Raw genomic sequence first — 19,551 nt, forward strand, 5'->3', positions numbered from 1 at the left:
AAGTGCAACTCTCAGTCTAATGGGAAAGGCAAGCCCTGATCTCTCGATTATTCCTAATGGTCGCAAATGTCAGTGCAATAAGTGGCTGGGCTTAAGGATTTTAAACAGAAGCCTTGAAAGATGGCCCTATCAGCCCTACCTTACAAGAGACCAGTGGAACCTAAACATTTTACCTTGGGCATGCCCCACTCCCACTCATCTTCACTGGGATTTGCCATCGCTGCCCCTTAATTGGCAACTTAGGGTGACCCCTCAATCAGGGCATGCTAACCACTGTTTTGCTGCCCTTTTCTTGTACAATAAGGATAAAACATTTCATTACCCCCACATTCAAATACCAGAATGATGAGTAACCTAAACCAGCCATAATTAGGGTGACCAGATGTTAAGGGGAAAAGGGGGAGGGCGTTTTTTGGTTGTTGTTGGTTTGTTTTTTTTAAACACTCACCCGTCTGGGACTTTGGTGGCAATTCAGCGGCGAGTCTTTCATTCGCAGATGGTCTTCGGTGGTATTTCAGCAGCAGGTAATAAACCTTGCCACCAAAATACCGCCAAAGACTGTCAGTGACTGAAGGACTCTCCGCTGAATTGCTGCTCAAGACCAGGAAAAAAATATCGGGACAAATGCTGTCCTGACCGTACTCCGGTCAGGACATGGGACAAACACCTCAAAATCGGGACAGACCCGATTTATCTGCTCACCCTAGCCATAATCAATCATTTTGACAAAGCAGCTCCATATGCTGCACACCTAGCCACACTAGGCATGTCTGCTCCTGAAGTCTCTTCCCACAGCTCGTCACTAGATGTCAGAGGAGAAGAGCTCACTTAGATCCTACTTACAGGAGTAAGTGCTTAATTATACCTTCCCCATGTGAAGGTGGTATAAGAGGAGATGGCACAGATAAATAACCAAATTAAGCTAAATCTTATGAAGCCAGGCGTACATCATTTAAGTTCGTCCACATAAAAGGTTTGCACTTTTAAAAACATTGCAGCTATTGTGTATAGACAAAGTCAGAGCCTTAGGGCCTATTCTCTCCTCATTTACATGGATGTAACTCCAGTGACTTCAGTGGAACTACTCATATTTTACTCTTGTGCTAAATGAAAGGAAAATCAGGTCCATAGATCCCAGTCATGTGACTGTCAGCAGCTCATGACAAAAGATCACCAGTGTGCAGTTCTTAGGTTTTATCTAATATTTGGCTACACTTCCAGTTATTCAGTAGTCACATAATTACTAAAATTAGAAAATGTGCACACTTCTGGTTTATCACAGCTATCACTCCCCTGTCATTGGGTACTCTTATCTGCTGCTTCTTTAGTGCAATGGCAGAACAGTTTGTAATTATCATCTCCAGCTGCAAACAAACCACAACCACAGTCACTCAATTAGCCTCCTACTTGTGACACAGAGAATAGTTCTTGGGAATGACCTTCACTGTCATAATCACAGGCTTGCATTCAGTAAACTGAAAGGTGCACCTCCACTGGCTCCATTAACAAAGGGACTCTGTAAGCAGGTATGCATAAACACTGCCTCCAGTAGCTACATTGGTACCATAATCACAAGTGTAATATAAGTATTCTTACCGGAGTCATGTGAACTATTCATACTGAAAAAAAAAGAAAAAAAAATACCCTAGAAATAATTTGCTTCCTTTCTACCTCATAGAGCTTCTGTGGAAACATGGTGCTTCCTACAAGATGTTTTTTTGCCTCAGCAAAAATTTTGTCAAAGTTGGGCATAATACATTTATCTTCTGACTTGTGTAGACATTGATGAAAATCCCAGTGCAGCTTCCTTCATGCATTTTCAAGGTTCAGGCTGGATTGTTTGGGTTTTCCCATATATTTTCAGGATTCCCAATTGACTGAGCTATTACCATGTAATCAAAAGGGTTGGTGAAAGCCATTTCAACACCTCAGGCCCCATGTGGAAAGAACAAGAAGATAGACAATCAAAATATACAAGGGAGAGAAGGTGGCCTGCAGTCTGCCAAAAAGGATCACTCGGCTTTCCCTGCAAAAGGATAAGGTAAGTATTGGGGTTATTGAAAGGAGGGGCTCTTGCAGAATCTGCAATATAGAGAGGCATTGGGGGTGGAGAGGGAAGAGGAACATAAGGATAAAATTTGATGCTCTCACAAAAACGAATCCCTTCGAACTTCCTGCATTACTATTTTTCTGTGTATTTTTCCTAATTCTGAGGCTGGTTTATAGTGTGCATCTTTATACTTTTTTGTAATGTTGAGACTAGTTTCTTGGGCAATTTTATATCTATCGTTGCCAAGTGGTTTACTGCACGCTTGTATGCACAGATTGTCAAATTTTGAACAAAAAGCTTTAGCTGAAAAAAGACCTTTCACTGAAGAAAAAATAGTTTCACAAATACCTGTGGACTTCCAATTTTTTTTAATGTTTAACAAAAAATTATCAAAACCATAGTAATCAGTTTTCATTCAAAAATTTTACTTACAAATTCTAGGGAAACAAACATTCTAAAATGAGTGTTTCAAACCCTGAAAAATGAAAGTTACAACTTTTAACAGGTTTTCCACTATGTATTTAACTTTAACCAGCTCTTCTTTTATACCTAGTTTTTCCTATCAAGGGTCTGTCATAAACAGGTAGTAGAAGTTAATAGAACAGAAGTACTTTATGTCTCTTTTGCCTGTAAAGGGTTAAGTTCAGTGAGCCTGGCTGTCACCTGATCAGAGGACCAATCAGGGGACAGGATACTTTCAAATCTTGAAGGAGGGAAGTTTTTGTGTGTGCTGTTAGATTTTGGTTGTTGTTCTCTCTGGGTTCTGAGAGTGATCAGACGTGCAACCAGGTTTCTCTCCAATCTCCCTGATACAGGTTCTTATAGATTCAAAATAGTGAGTACTAGGTAGATAAAGCGAGCTAGGCTTATGTTTGTTTTCTTCATTTTCAAATGTGTATTTGGCTGGAAGGAGTTCAAATTTGTATTTTGCTGAAAGGATTTTAATTTGTACTTGTATACTTAGGCTGGGAGGGTATTCCCAGTGTCTATAGCTGAAAGACCCTGTACCTATTCCATTTTAAATTTACAAAGTTAATTTTTACTGTTTTTCCTTTCTTTAATTAAAAGTTTTTCTTGTTTAAGAACCTGATTGTTGTTTTTTTATTCTGGTGAGACCCCAGGGGACTGGGTCTGGATCCAGCTGGGAATTGGTGGGGAGAAACGAGGGAAGGGGGAGAGAAAGGTTAATTTTCTCTCTGTGTTAGGATTACTTTCTCTCTCAGGGAGAGTCTGGGAGGGGGAGAGAGAAGGAGGGGGGAAGGTGAATTTTCTTCTCTGTTTTAAGATTCAAGGAGTTTGAATCACAGTAATATTCCAGGGTAATCCAGGGAGGGGAAGCCTGGGAGAGGCAACGGTGAGGGAAAGGATTTACTTTCCTTGTGTTAAGATCCAGAGGGTCTGGGTCTTGGGGGTCCCCGGGCAAGGTTTTTGGGGGGACCAGAGTGTACCAGGCACTGGAATTCCTGGTTGGTGGCAGCGCTACAAGTACTAAGCTGGTAATTGAGCTTAGAGGAATTCATGCTGGCACCCCATCTTTTGGACGCTAAGCTTCAGAGCGGGGAATTATACCATGACAGGGTCAAATTTGCTGCATGCTCTTAACTGTCTGATTGGGTTGGCATGGTTATTTTATTTTATATCATCTTTGCAATTCTAGAAATATATAGCAGCAATTATTTTAAAATAAGAGGGTGGCTCTGTTGTTTTAGGTCATGTCTCCTTAACTAACCTGAGTAGGCTCGACTTCAAGAGTATAAAATGTTCCACGTTCTTTTAGGCCAGATATACAAAACCAAAAAAACCATCTCACTTTGTCTCCACTCTCGATGTTATGGAGTTGACAAACAGTTCTATTCAGCAGTTACTTTACTTTTGCCAGAGTGGTTAGGAGATGTCTTATTATTCCTTTCCTTCCTATTATTTTAATTGTATATATTACATATATGGTGTGGCACTGAAGCATCTGTGATACCCTGCTGCTGCCAAAAATTTCATTACATTTTCATTGCTAATTTTCAATTTTGGATCTGTGTACAGTGCACAGGTCTGCAAAAAAAAATCACATTTTGTAATGCTTTGGCTAGTCATTCAGTGCAGCAGGAGGATATCTTGCTTGGATACATCAGGTGGCCTGTCTAGTTTTCCTGATGCTGCCCTTGTACTAGGGGCATGAACCTGCTCGCATCTGCACTGGTACATTTCCACAACTGATCTCAGAGCTGGGAACCAAGATACAAGGCTAAGTGTACGATTTTGCTGATGTTCTTGAACTACACCCATATTGGTGTGTGTCCTATACATGGCCCAAGAACACAGAGAACTTCCTTCCACATTGTGTATTTAGCACCCCATCATAAGCCTTACCCTTCATCCAAAATACCACCACCATTATCTTTACCCATAGTTTCCTCTCTTCCATCACAAAAGAGATTATGGGAGAAATCTTGGTCCCATTTAAGTCAATGTGACTTTTGCCATAAACATTAATAGGGCCAGGATTTCACGCAGTGTGTTTTATTTAAAACTAATACATTTATAGTCTGTTTCTCTCACCATCTCCCACATCTTGCTCGTCCCAATAAAACATACTATTTATATATATTTTTTAAAGAAGATGCTGCTGCCAAACTGCTGATTCTACTTGAAAGTTTGCCTACCTGAAATTAAGTGAAATTGGCTTTCTGTACTTTTAGATGATTCTATATGATCCTTAAAATCTCACAAAAAGGACAGACTAAGGCCTTGAAATCACTCAAAATGGAACAGAAAAATGGTATGTAATTCTGTGAAAAAAAATTCTCATTTTCCTCACTGCTCTAATTGTTCTTTTATGAGGATAGCTGGCCAAATATTACTCTCAGTGATTCTGGATTTATAACAGTTTATTCCACTAACTCTGAATTCACACTGTTAAAATGAAGAGCAAATTTGGCCCCATATGTGAGGCTACATCTGGGCACATATACAGATTCCTGGAACCTATGCAACCACCAAATACGCAGAGATGCCATGCAATTTGACTCTACACTGTCCAGAGAAAAGATCACCAGCTGAGTTCAAATTAATCAAATTATTGTATTTGTGAGAAACAAAGTCATCACATTTTGCACATCAGGTAAAGTGACAAATTCTGAAGAGTCACCCAAAGATTAAAAAAGAAAGCGTGCTTATCTTGTCTATCACTTTAACTGCTCGTTTTGAGAGCAGAAAGATGTATTTGACAATTTTCCATGCAGTGGGGCACAGAATTTGAAAAACAGAATTCTCCATTTAAATCAATATAAATGGGCAGGGCCACCCAGCGGGGGGGGCAAGTGGAGCAATTTGTCCCAGGCCCCAGAGGCACCCCGCGAGTCCTGGCCTGGCGGCGGTCCAGGTCTTTGGCAGCATTTCGGCAGCGGGGGGCCCTTCAGTGCTGCCGAAGATGCGGAGCGACTGAAGGGCCCCCCACCGCTGAAATGCTGCCGAAGACCCGGACCGCCGCCGGGTGAGTACAAGTGCAGCAGCTCCCCCGCTTTGCCCCAGGTCCCCTGAATCCTCTGGGCGGCCCTATAAATGGGGAGTTTTGCTTGAAAACTGACAGCACAACATGGCCCAGTATCTTTTTCCAAGAAAATATTTGTTAAACAATATATTTTTTGAAATGACATGAAGCTTAGTGGGTCTTCAGGAAATAGGTTTGTGCAGAAGCAACAAGCAGTCACCTAAGTGAACAAGCTTTGATGGAAGACAGATAAAAGTGCCTGACAGATACAGGAAGTGATCTCAGAATTACTGCTAGATTGTAAGGCTGCACTGATTTTGCTAAGGCTGACATCCAAATTGTGAAACTTAAACATCCACTTTAGGACATGCCCCAATGGAAAGTTCTTCCCGATTTTTTGGACTGATTCACAGCTATTCCCCTCCTTACCCCCGCAGCCTACAAATAGTTTGTTCAGACACATTTAAATTCAATTCAATAAATTGCACTATTTCCATTAGATTCTACTTTTCAATCTTAATATGAGCTGTGAACTCAGTGCCAATTTTCTTGGATGACTGGGAGATGAAGCTTGCATTTTAATAGACTTCTCTATGGAAGATTCCATTCACAAAATATGCCGTTTACATAGAATCACACATTTAACTTTTCTCTGGTTGTTTTGAAACACAGATGGGTAATTTCTCTAAGAAAAAATCCTGCTCTTGGATCTGCACTGCAGACCTCTACTGCATATTGACGTCAGTGGGAGTTCCGTGCGGCATTTGAGTGAGGCTATGCAATAAAGAACTGCAGTGCAGATCAGAGACCAGGAGTCTGCTCTCAGAGTGGTGACTTAGCTACACAACTCTCATAACTGTCAATGACAGTTGTGTAAGTCCTGGCACACCATTCTGAAAGTGAACCCTCGAGAATCACATGCAATCAGTTTGAGCTATTAGGAACATCTAGCAATTTGTTTTGCTATTGCTACAAATTGCATTAAATACATGACGGTGTGACAAATTTGAATTCAAGAGAGTAAAACAAAGGTTAGAAAAAATGCCTAGTACGGCCATTACCCACCTCAGTGCAAAACTAAGGACCATTTACTACACTGATGTCCATGAGAGTTCCACGCATGACATGAGAGCAGTTCTGTAATCTACTGGCCTTCTCCTGTTATGTCATGATAACGCAGTTACTCGGGATATATCACATGACATAAGAAAGAATGATGAGAAGCACAACTCCCTTCTTTGTGTGGTATAGAGGAATTTTACAAAACTATACAAACCTTAAATGACACTGAAATCAATGAAAGTTAGGAGCTTAAATATCTTTGAGGATCTAAGCCAAAAACTGAATTAGAATACGTTGTTTCCAACCCCAGCCTATAAAAAGAGCTGCACTTTTTGGCTCTACTCTACAGCTATAGTTGGATCAACATTATATTAGTGAAAAAACACACAAGTAGTTGAAGCACCAGGTAATTATAGACTCAATTCCGCAAGTCCTCAACACAGAGTTTTCATGTAAATAGATAGGCACTCCTCAGCTAGAAAGCTTGCAGCATACGACCCAATATATCTGAATTAATATTACAGTCACCAACATCGTTAATGATGTAGCAAGAAACTCATGCAGGTTTATTAGATTTGTAATAAGAACATTAAACAAAGAATATAAACATTTCAGTCTACGAGCTATACTTAGAAACACTGGGCCAGAGCCCTAGCTGAGGTAAATCAACACAGCAATAACTCAGACTTCACGGAGCTGATTTATAATCAGCTGAGCTTCTGGCCAGTGTATTTACATTAACATTTTCTATAATCATTATACTAAAGTATTGCTGACATTTTGGATAATCATATTATTAGCAGCATTAAAAACAATCCAGGAAATGGAGTAGCCTCAAAAGGGATGTACAGTAATAAAAATCCAATTTTATCAACTTTTCATCTTTAGATTGAGTTTGAACATTACTCTAGCAACCATATTAGAAATTAGAGCAGAGTTAATTATAATTGGTACAAGGAATTTGATAGGATAAAAAAACATATTTTAGACTAAGACTGTAGATATTATTGGTGACACAGTTATATGAAAAAGTTACCCTTGTGTTTGAAAGTGCTTGAGAAACATAAAATGTTCAGTTATCTTTATCTTTGAAATTGCAGCTGCTTGCAGAGATCCACTCCTATAGCAGGGAGGAAAATAAACTTTGTTTTAAAATTACACAAAAATTGACTTTCTTTAGTAGCATATGTATAAAGATCCCAGTTGGTTGAAAAAGTTTGCACCCAGAACCTAAAGGCATGATCCTTTATTGTTTTAACGAAAGGATTAACTGCTCTAGGTGGCAGCTAGAGTAGACTATTATCCTCATATGTGGACCAGCTACTAGGAAGGGAAATAAAGACCCACATTCCCTAGTGTGGGTTATATATGTACTACATTCTATAAAAGATACAAATAACCTTAGGAAAGTTCGGATTTGGATCCAAATTCTGACCTAAACTCCACATTTCCCAGCTCCATCTTCAAACTAAAAGTATGAAGTATATGATTTTTTTGCCAGAAAAAGAGCACTTTGGCATAGGACCCTCGTTTTAGATATACACTCTGTCGATTTATGGCTTTTAGATGGAAAGAAAGTGAAACATGATTGCTAAAATAGAATTTTACTGTGAGCATTTAAGTTCATTCAAAACCCAAACTCCAGAAGTGTGCAGAGTTTGGAAATGAAATCTAAATAAAAGTTTCTATGAACAACTGCAAACTAAAGTGGTTTACTGCACTATATTTGATATCCACAGAAGTTGTATGCTCAGAGTATCATAGCTTTCTAAATAAGTATTCCATAAAACAGTTTCTAAGAATTGCCAGCAGGTAATTTACATGAACATTCCAGCTACAGTACAATTCATGGAGGTTAAGTCCATTAATGGCTATTAGTCAGGATGCGTAAGGAATGGTGTCCCCAGCCTCTGTTTGTCAAAGGGTGGAGATGGATAGCAGAAGAGAGATCACTTGATCATTATCTGTTAGATTCACTCCCTTCGGGGCACCTGGCATTGGCCACTGTCAGTAGACAGAATACTGGGCTAGATGGACCTTTAGTTTGACCCAGTACGGCCATTCTTATGTTCTTATGCTATCAAATTATGTGGGTCCACTGTATTGATGACTCACAGTACCATTACTTACGTAAGCCTTGCTATTGGCCCCAGAATTCATTAGAATAAAATAGTTGAGGCTAAATGCTCCCATTTCTTAGTGCTTTAGCACTCCGTATATTATTGAGATGGTGCAAGTTTAGCATAGGTTCAGCCCTCAGCTAATGTTTTGGACTGATTTTTGTTGTTCGCACAGAAAGGTTTCTGTTTCGTGTCTGAGCCTTGCGGAATTTCATATTCCATTCTTTACTAAATTAGATTTTAGGTTATTCTCTATATCTCCTATGGGGAAAAAAGTCACAGCATAAAATATATATATGCAAGGTCTACTTTCCATTACTACTATCTGGATATTTAAAATCATTTAAAATGGTATACTTGATATGCTGTATAGACAGGTTTTATACAGGCTTTCATTTTCTGATGCCTCCTTTGAGTTCCTCTGTTACTCAAATTCAAGCAATAAAATAAAATCTACAATATTGATCTATGATACTCTAGCTACTGGCAAGGTGTAAGAAAACCTACATCCTAGTTGCTTCAAAAGTGAAGGTTACAAAGGTTTAATATTTAATAGTGTAAAATAACTCCATAAGATTTTTAATAATACTTAGCTCTTCATTTACATCAGTAGATCTCAAAGCACTTTAGAAGGGAGATCAGTATCCTTATCCCCCTTTTTAAAAAAAACAGATGGGGAAACTGAGGCACAGAGCTGCAGTGACTTGCCCAAGATCACCTTGCAGCCAGTGGCAGTTCGCCTGAGTTCCAGTCCTGGGCACTATTCACTAGGCACACTGCAACTCATTTCCTCTTAAAAGGAAAATACCATTACACTAGCACAGGAGAAAAATATCAGTTTTCTATATTTGCTGTAAGCACAATGGTTTGGCTCAATAGCTGTATATTACAATGAGCCCAGAAACAGAAAAGCCACCAAACCACTGAAAGTATCCTATTGCTGTACATAGTAACCTCAGACACCTTATTTGCAGTCTCACGTTTGGGGTGACTCACACTGGACTCCTTTCTTAACAAGGCATATGTGGTGCGTTGTGTGTATGTGCTCAACATAAAATATGTGGCTAACAGGGATTGTGGGGAAACCCAATTCTGCATTAGTGAGAGTGCTGCTACAAAGCTGCCAAGCTATCACTCCCTGGTAGCAGGGACGATGACCAATAAGGGAGTGCGTGGCTAAATGCCGCATTAGCTTCACACTTCAGGAGAAGGATCACACTTAAGCTCATCTCACACACACACTTTTTTACTCTACACATGCAAGTAAGGGAATGGGTATGCAGGGCCCTAAGAAATACTACTGAGTTCAGGGGAAGTGCCTAGGTATTAATCTAGTTTGCATCCATACATAGTTCTCCCAGCCCCCAGGCCAGAGCCAGGGGCAGCTCCAGGCACCAGCACCCCAAGTGTGTGCTTGGGGCAGCAAGCCACAGGGGGAGCTCTGCCGGCTGCCGCGAGGGCAGCAGGCAGGTTGCCTTCGGCGGCATGGCTGCGGGGGGTCCGCTGGTCCCGCGGCTTCGGCGGGCCTCCCGCAGGCTGCCGCTGAATTCGCAGGACCGGGGACCTCCCGCAGGCAAGCCGCAGAAGGCAGCCTGTCTGCCGTGCTTGGGGGCGGCAAAATGCCTAGAGCCACCCCTGGCCAGAGTGTAACAGCTGAGTGATGTGCAGGATTGGTGGATCAAAGCTGTTGTATAATTGTACAACACCCCATGCCTAGACTTAAATGTATAATGGTATAGTAGCCCTCCTGCTGTTTGGTGTGCCTATACCAGTGCTTAATTTGCACTGGGGCTTGCCAGGGCCGAGTCTTAGCACCTCTGGGCTTGCCACATCAGTTATGAAAGTAAACAATTGTTTGAGCCCCGGAACCTCCTTCATTATAAATTAGCACTGGACAAAACTATCATTTGCCAGTTGACCACCAGATACATAGGTAAATTATCTTCCTGTGACAGGATATCCTACCCATACAGGCAGCCTGGCTGGAGTCAAGCAGGTAGGACTACGTCCCACAAATCTCTTTTCAAGTGTCAGGTCTGCAGAGATATGAAAACAGAACAGGACCGTTTAATTGGCTGAGGAACAAATGTGCCTGAGATTTGTTACCCTCCAGGTCAGGGGTAGGCAAACTACAGCCCACGGGCCGGATCCAGCCCACAAGCTGCACCAGGCAACTTGGCCCCGCTCCGGCCTGGGCACAGGGTCGGAGGCCACACCATGCAGCTCCCAAAAGCTGCGGCATGGCCCCACTCCAGCTCCTATGCACTCCAATGGGAGCTGCAGGGAGGATGCCGGCAGATGGGGCAGTGTGCAGAGCCACCTGGCCGCACCTCCTCGTAGGAACCAGAGAAGGGGCATGCCACTGCTTCTGGGAGCTGCTTGAGGTAAGTGCCACTCGGAGCCTCTCCCTGTGTCCCAACCCCCTGCGCCAACCCTGCTCCTGCTCTCCAAACCCCTTGAGCCCAGCCTGGAGCACCCTCCTCCACTCCAAACCTCTCATCCCCAGCCTGCACCCCCAGCCGGAACCTTCTCCCCTTCCTGCACCCCTGCACCAGTCCTGATCTCCCTCCCGCCCTCCAAACCCCATCTACCCCAGCCCAGAGCACCCTCCTACACCCAAAACTCCTCATCCCTAGCCCCACCCCAGAGCCTGCACCCCCTCCCACATCCTAAACCCAATTTAGTGAGCATTCATGGCCCGCCATACATTTTCTATTCCCTGATATGGCCCTCTGTGCAATCAGTTTGCCCACCCCTGGTCCAGGTGCTAGCTGACTGTGGTTATAGGAAGGAAGAGGATCAGCAGTAGGGTAGAGAAGAAAGTCTGGGAGAAAGGCTTTGGCTGGCCCCTGAAGCAGGAAGGGTTGTTTTTTTTAGGTTTGGACCTTGCTTATCTCCCACAAGGAGGAGGAAGCAATAGAATTCTTGTTTCTGTTTTGGAAGTGGGCTTACTCAATACACTAGGGAAGGAGAGCTTGGTCTGAGATACCCCCACTCCATCTGAATTTATCATCACTATAGGTCTTTTGAGGTGTACGACATAGTGATATAATTCATCTATCATATAAAAACAAGTGTACAATGACATCAAAGAAGAAAAGGCCACTTTTTCCAACAAGGTGTGAGGGGGAACCACCCACCTCATGGAGTTTGGGGCATGTGCTAAGAACTAGGGTGCGACCTTTGAACAGTAATTGCTGTAAAATCCTCTCCTCTCATCACTCCCACTCTGAATCATCAAACTTCAATTTACCATGGAGCAAGCGCACAGTTTTTAAAATGTGTCACACACATCCAGAAGAGAATTAAAAAAGGAGGTAAAGAAGCTGGAATGATTTGGGAGCCTTTCTTCCAGGAATACAAAATGTTCCTTCTTGGTTCATCATAATTAACATAAACAATTAACAGGAATAAACAGCAGGTCTGTGTAAAACAGAGACAAATGTAGGTGCAGTGCAAATACACCTGACAATGAGCCAGAGTTGAGAGAGATGCCCATCATGATGATTTTTAAGGATATTCTGGTTCAATGAACATTTAGTGAGACCTTGGTCTCCTTTAAAGGGATATAAAAACATTAAGAGAAAATGCTTGGCTTTCATGTTTTAAACACCAGTGACTAAGCTAATTTAAAACACTACTCATCCAGGTGGCAAACCCCTACAGTACATCAAAAACAAATTAATTTAAGAAAAATCCTTAAGCAGTTGGCTTGGCATTCCAAGTTTTCTTACATGACACTATAAAGCAGTAATGAAATTTGGTGACTTAGTTCTACAGACTGTATTTTGGAAACTCAGGCAGCAAATTCTTTGTACATAAAATACTTCCCCAACTTTTATGCAATATTGTATAAGAAAATTCAGAGCTGTTATCTATTGTTTCTTTGCACTCTCTAGTGGAGTACCTGTCTTGCATCACTAAAATGACCACTTTGGTAATCCCTTAATGAAGCTATGCCTGCACCAGTATGCTCAACTATGTTGTGAATCACAAGTTACTACCTGCTGCACTTAAAGTGGTAGTAAGAATTGCAAATGGCCAACGATTACCATTGACATAGTTAACTCTTTCACTGTTGGGTTGCTCATAATGGAAACAGCAGATAATTCCCAGATGTGAATGTGAGACCTTGAATTCCCACCAGCCCAAAACTGCTTCACAAGTCACTCCCAGGAATGACTGTTTCTAGAGATACCAAAGTGATCGATATAGACGAGTACTCGAGCGAGGAAGGTCTCAGCAGCACTGGAAAAAAGCTACTATGGTGCAAGTGATACAGGTTTGCCAGGACTCACAATATTATGGGCCCAACAGAGGCTGCCCCCTCTGCTGGGGGCAATAGAGGACTATTGCCCCCAGCCAGGCTACCAGCAAAGTGCTCCTGTCCCTTCCCCAGGGACCTTAGGAGCAGAAGGCCGCACCCAGCTGGCCAGGCTGCAGGGGAAGTGCTTGTGCAGCCTCTCCAGGGGCTCTGAAGAGCGAAAAGCTCTCCCACCTCATCCCCAGCCACTCCCTGTCCCTGGCATGGGTACAAGTGCAGCCACAAAGCTCAGGCACTGAGCAGTTTGGGACAGCTCTCAGTGGCACTGCCAACGCTGTTGGGTCTGCAGCTCCTGCGGGCCCTGCCCCAGCTGCCACGACCCTGGACTCTCACTGCAGCTATACTTCAACAGTGAGGAGAACCTCCAGAAAGCACAGGTTGGGGTGGGAGGGGGTGCGGAAGACCCAGGTCCCTTTGTGGTTGAGCTGAGCAGCTCCAGGGGAAGGGTTGCATGGAGGGATTGGGACAGGTCTCTAGCCCTGGGGGAAGGATCCCTAACCTATTGTTGTACCAGGGCCCTCTGAGGCCTTGTTATGCCACTGAAAAAAGCCTTATCACCATTGTCCAATGTTCCTGTGCATCAAGCTGCAAGCACTGTCCAGTATATTTCATACACTGTTATACACACACATACATTCAAGGAGAAGGTGATCATTGGACCCAAATGGTATAAAACTATATAAAAATTAAGATCCAAAATAGCAATGTATTTTCATGTCCATAGCCAGTTGTGATGCAAAATCAAGGTACAGCACTTGCTAATTTTCCATGCTACGTAACCATGAGCACAGGATCAAGAGTCAGAGGTAGTTGGAATTTTATGCTGCTGTATGTATATAATTATATGAAGGATAGCAGCAATCATTGGGTGACTCATCTGACTCAGGAGAGACGCTTTCTTTTAACTACACTAGAAAGGGATGGTATGATCATATATTGTTCTCGGTTTACTGACATTGGTGAGTCAAAAATAGTGAGAGAGTTCATGTATTTTATTGTTTATAACAGTGACCTTATAATAAAGGGCCAGCTCCTGCTCCCATCAAAGTATGGGAATCTTGCCTTTGACTCCAATGGGAGTTGAAATGTTAATAATAACCTGACGTTCTCTTCCATAAATACCTGTGTTAAAGCCAGCAACCTTCTAGTCAAGTGCAGCTAGACTGAACAACTGTTGTAGCACATTTACTCCCCTAGATGGCAAGAGAGGTGGGACGAAGCCTCCTCTCCCCTGGGGTCTCTACTTGGTATGTGATGGGCAACAAGACAAGAAAAGAGTTTCATATTTTCCAGGTACCCATCAGCCACCAGACACATTGAACACATTCAGTAACATCATAAGAGCCTCCTTCATAAAGAGAAACCTGATGTCTCACAAACAAGAGCGAACCTACAAGGTGCTGATGACTATTGACAGGTGCTGAGCCCCTTGAAGGATTGGTTTTAACCCACACAGTTAATTCAGCAAAATTTTTACTGAGCATATAGTATGGCATAGTAATTTGTGAAAGCTATACGCTGCAGTAAAAAATGCTGTATATGCTTCAACACACCAATAAATATAAAATATCAGAAATACATATTAATTCTTATTAAGCTTCTGTTACTTCCACTTTGTGTCAAGACTATGATATTTTCATAGTAGATTTGGCATATATCTCGTCATCACATTGTTCCCATTGTACCTCTATCTTCATTGTACCTCTATCTGAAACAAGTCAAAGGAAAATAAAATATATGATAATTATTAGCTACCTGCCCCATGCCATCACTGTAAGTGCAGCCTGGTAATCAAAATTTCCTGTCCATCCAATAAATTTAATAGATGAAGTCCTGGGTGCATTGAAGTCAATAGAAGTTTTGTCACTGACTTCAATGGGACTAGATTTTATCCACTATCTTTATGTTTTCAACAACACTGCAGTCACCCACAGGTATATTTAGCACCAAACCTTCACTTCTGCTTAACAGAAAGCATGTGTGAACATATCAAATGATCCTGGAAAGGTTGCATTGCCATTACCATTTCATGGAATATTTTCACCTGAGATCTTAAACAGAATTCAAAAATTATATTTTACTTTTAATATATTTTAATTTTCTTTATTTTCTGTCTTCTTTAACATAAGAAGTGCAATGGACCACATTATTTTCAGTGTCATGGATTGCAAAATGTATAGCGTATTTGCATTCTCTCGGTATAACTAAACAGATAGATACATTGTGCTTCATACCAACAATCTGTTTGGATTTAATGTTATGATAGTCTAAACAGCACACCACATGGTAAAGTAACTACCTACAGATACAAATCAAATACCAGGGTTGTTTTGTCATTTGTTAAATCATTTACACAACATTAGGAGAGCTGCATATTCTCCAGTTCATCAGTTCCTCTTATTCTATCTGGGATCATACATACACTAAGAACCACCCCATTCATATAGTCAGATTGCACCATTTGAGAAGCAGTAATACTTTTTTTAAAAAAATAGTTGGAATAATATGGATAATAAGTGTAAAGGTTGCTCTTGACCATTTCTTAATGAAAGATTTTGAGTGAGACAGAGAGATTTATATTTGGGGGTCTTGATTTGAGAATTGATTTCTAAATATCAGAGAAAGACAAAAATTAGGCTAAACTTTGTTTAATTAAAAAAAATTACAACTTCATCATAAAAAGCAGCTCCAGGTTCTGAAACATGTAGCACTGCTCACTGCCTCAGTACAAAATTCAAGCACGGAAAACCTGACATGAAAGCACAGCAAGGGATTTTTTGAGATACCGGGCAATGCTCACAAGGTGTCTGAGATCAGTACCTGGACAAAGGGTTTTAACAGGCACACTAAAAATAGTGTCACTATACCAAGACAGATATCAGTTTATACCCGAGAGTATAATTAAAACCACAAGGTTTGCCACGGAGACATATGTACAAACAGGAAATGCTTTTGGTGTGGAGCAATATGTAATATAACAGAGAATAGTTTAAAAACAAAGCCTCCAGAAGAAAAATAAACACTGCTAGGTATTGCTGTGCATTTGGCACTCAGATTTTGAAATTTCTATCAAATATCTACCCCACAGGTACAGCTTTTCTATTTTAATTCATTTGTTTGGGAAAACTATAGTCAACAAAAGATGCTTCAAAGAAACGCTTGCCAAATGAACACTCACATGAATAAGTAAGTTGGAAGGAAGTAAAATAATGTAAGTATCTCACATTTATGACAGGATAAGTCATTTTCACACAATCCCCTTTCCAGGAATCATCCTCCTTGACAAAAATACATTAACGCCATATAGTTCTTCAGATCAACAAACAAAAGACTCAGTTTGCCCCTATCTCAGTACAGGATTTTATCTGTCTGTAAAGTGCAGGGCTTCATCAGTACAATAGATTCACATGAAACAATACCAACCTTCAAAGATGATTTCATGTAACAAACTCTCTCAACAGAACATTGACTCTCTACTGCATTATATCTGTCTAGCCTATAATCTTGTAATGAGGTCTGAGAAATGAAAGTCAGCAATCTGAACAGCATTACTTATGACTCTCTTTCTTCAATCCTGTTCAGTACAAAGACACGCCACACAGCAGAAGGCACCACTATATTGACTTCTTTAATCAAATCCACAGTACAGTTGCCTAACTTAAAAGAAACCTAATTAAGGAAAAGCAAAATGTGTTCATGTCCATCAAACCTGAAAGATGTTTTCACTAATGCTTCTGGACTGTCCACTGGTGGTAGCTCATCTGCTAAGATTTCCTCTGGAGTCCTAGGATCATGAATGATGGTTGGCTTCTGCCTTTCTTTGAGATTATCAGTAAGCCCACCAATAATGGTGTTCCATACGCAGTTTTGTGACTTTGACCCTAGAGAGAGAGAGAGAGAGAGAGAGAGAAAATGAATTCATCAGAGTGCTAACCTGTTTTCTCAGCACTCTAGAGAAAGAAACATAGCAAATTATGTCTTTACCATTGCGTGTCCAGAATTTGGAGCTGTACCTACAGACTTAAGTCCAAAGTGGAAATAAACACTAACATTCAGAATATTATTTTCAAATCCTAACCTACATTGTCCTCTTTGTAAATAAAGATTTATTTACAAAACAAAATAATTGTCAGTAGAAAGTGTTCTTCCATTATTCTTCACACTCAAGCTACAACTGATCATGTAATGGGAACATGATTGTGTTTAAGCCAGACAGCTAACAAACAAGTTAAGTGTCAGCTCAACACAAGATATTGGCTTCTAATTATTATCTTCGATACAATTAGTTATCGTGTTTCTAATTTTTTAAATTATAGACCAAACATGTGTCTGTCTGAGGAACTAGAGCTGGCTGAAAAATGGATTTCTTTTCATGGAAAATTTTTGATTTTTTTTCATGGCAATTCAAATACCAAAATGTGTGTGAAAAATCAAAATATTCAATTTGGAAAGGCTGCTGTGATGCCTCATGGGAGTTGTAAGTCTGGTTCCTCATGATCCCACCATTCTTTATAGACAAGGATCTGTGGTTTGACTACATCTCACATGACGCATCATGCTCTCCCCCCGGCCACACACACACCTTGGAGAGGGAAGGTAATGAATTGTGGCAGTCCCTCACCATGATGAATCATGGAAATTGCCATCTGGCCTGGGAGTCCATTCCACAGAGGAGAATGGAGATATGTAGCCATCGAACTTCAACTCCTATGAGGCATTGCAGCAGTATTTCTAAATCAAAATATTTTGCAGTTTTCAACCAAAATATTTTAGGTTCCAAGAGTTCTGTTTTTATTGAAAAAACTGAAATTTTCCAGAGGAAAAGACACTTTTTGTGAAAAATTTGTTTAGCTGAAAACCCTATTTTCTGTCAAAAAGCATTCTGACCGGCCCTTTGAGGGGCATTTTTAATATGTATGTTTATCTTCAGGAAAAAAGAAAAGGTTTATTACTAGATCTATTACTAATCAACCTTTGTGTGACCAGAATATCTCAGAGATGAGAACACAGGCATCACCCAAGATTCTCAACACATATTTGTAAACTATACACCTACTTCACTGCCATCTAAAACCCTAAAAAGCCATGTGTTTGGCTTAAGGGGTTATGTGACCTTTCTCTCACCTTTACAGTTCCTATCAATACCACAGTACATGTGAAAATCCCCAGATGTCAAGGGGAAAATGTGGCATACACTGAAGCAGCTGAGCTACATGTTTAGAGGAATGTTCTCACTTAATGTATTATGATTAGAGCTGGACAGAAAATATTTTTTCACTAAAGTTTCGTGAAACATTTTTGTCAAAATTCGTTTTTGATGAAAATTTTAATTCAGCTCCTATGCTGACATATGGCCAATGGCAACATTCCTACACCCTCTCCACAGTGCACAGAATGCCAAATCAGGGAATGAGGCACCTTAATTCAGATCCCCAACTTGCTACAATTAGGCTTTTTGGTAAAAAATTTAAAAAGTGAAAATACTGTGAAATTCCACCACCTCTCAACAATAAATAAATAAATAAATAAAATCTGTAATGGCAACAGTGTTTTACAAAAAGTTTAGTTATTTTAAAAAAGGCCATTTTTCAACAACAAAAACTTCTATATGAAAAATTTCCGGGAGCATTATTAGTTAAACATAGCACCTGCTTTTTAAAACAATATAATCTGATCATCTCTTCCATCTCCAGATTTGCCAGTCTTTCACCAACATGAAAGTCACATGAAGACCTTTTTTTTTCTTTTTTTAAGACTTCAAGGGACAGCATTTCCCTACATCAGGTCTTGCAACTTAAAATGACAGTAAAATTAAAAAAAACAGAGACAAAACTATGGATGAGATCTTCAAAAATGCCCACATGATTTGTGCTTCTAACTCATTTCAGCGCTTTTGAAAATCTGATCTCTACTACCATGCCAAAAGCCTGCTACATGCCAAGTTTCAGACAGCATAGAATGCTTATGGTTTAATTAGCAGACCCAAGAAGAGTGGTTTTTAACTGAAATTAGCTATAGTAGTGCCAACAGGCATCACACTATAATGATGCAGCATTAGCCTACTAGCATAAAAAGATAACCCCCTCTTCAGAATATCAAACCCGCTTCTGGTCTTGCTCCAGAGGCTTGAAACTACATGCAATATTAAAATCGGAGAAATGGGGTTCATACTAAAGTTAGTGACTCACTTTTATACAGCACTGCTTTTGTAAGTTTCCAAGCATTCCTCTGCCATTCAGAAGCAAATTGTCCAGTAGCACTGACTAAAAAGCACATGACAGAACTAACAGTTCTTAATTAGTCCTGACTGTCCATCACTATAATATATAAAAGTGGGCAGTAAAAGATTGAATAACGCACTCCTGCCACCCTACCTCCTGAGAGAATGTCACAGGGAAATATAACATTAATATTAATGGCATCTGTTCCTGTATATAGAGGATGATAGTTATGCTTTGTAATTATTCGTCTTATCAAAGAGGTATGCTGTTTTCACCCTGGAAAAGTGATA

The 19,551-nt window shown here is 40.6% G+C and overlaps 1 protein-coding gene across 9 annotated transcripts in view; it reads right to left on the reverse strand.

Moving 5' to 3' along the window:
- Window positions 1–19,551, reverse strand: part of PDE1C (phosphodiesterase 1C) — a 556,559-nt gene that overhangs the window by 392,478 nt on the left and 144,530 nt on the right. For all 9 annotated transcript variants that reach the window (XR_007772331.1, XM_050937959.1, XM_050937953.1 and 6 more), the window contains exon 3: window positions 16,750–16,921. Coding sequence is in view for 7 of the 9 variants with exons in the window: in XM_050937953.1 (XP_050793910.1) it covers window positions 16,750–16,921 (172 nt within the window). In the remaining 2 variants the exon portion in view is untranslated. The remainder of the gene's footprint in view (window positions 1–16,749; window positions 16,922–19,551) is intronic.

Source organism: Gopherus flavomarginatus, chromosome 2 (genome assembly GCF_025201925.1).
Source record: "Gopherus flavomarginatus isolate rGopFla2 chromosome 2, rGopFla2.mat.asm, whole genome shotgun sequence".
Taxonomy (NCBI): Eukaryota; Metazoa; Chordata; order Testudines; family Testudinidae; genus Gopherus; species Gopherus flavomarginatus.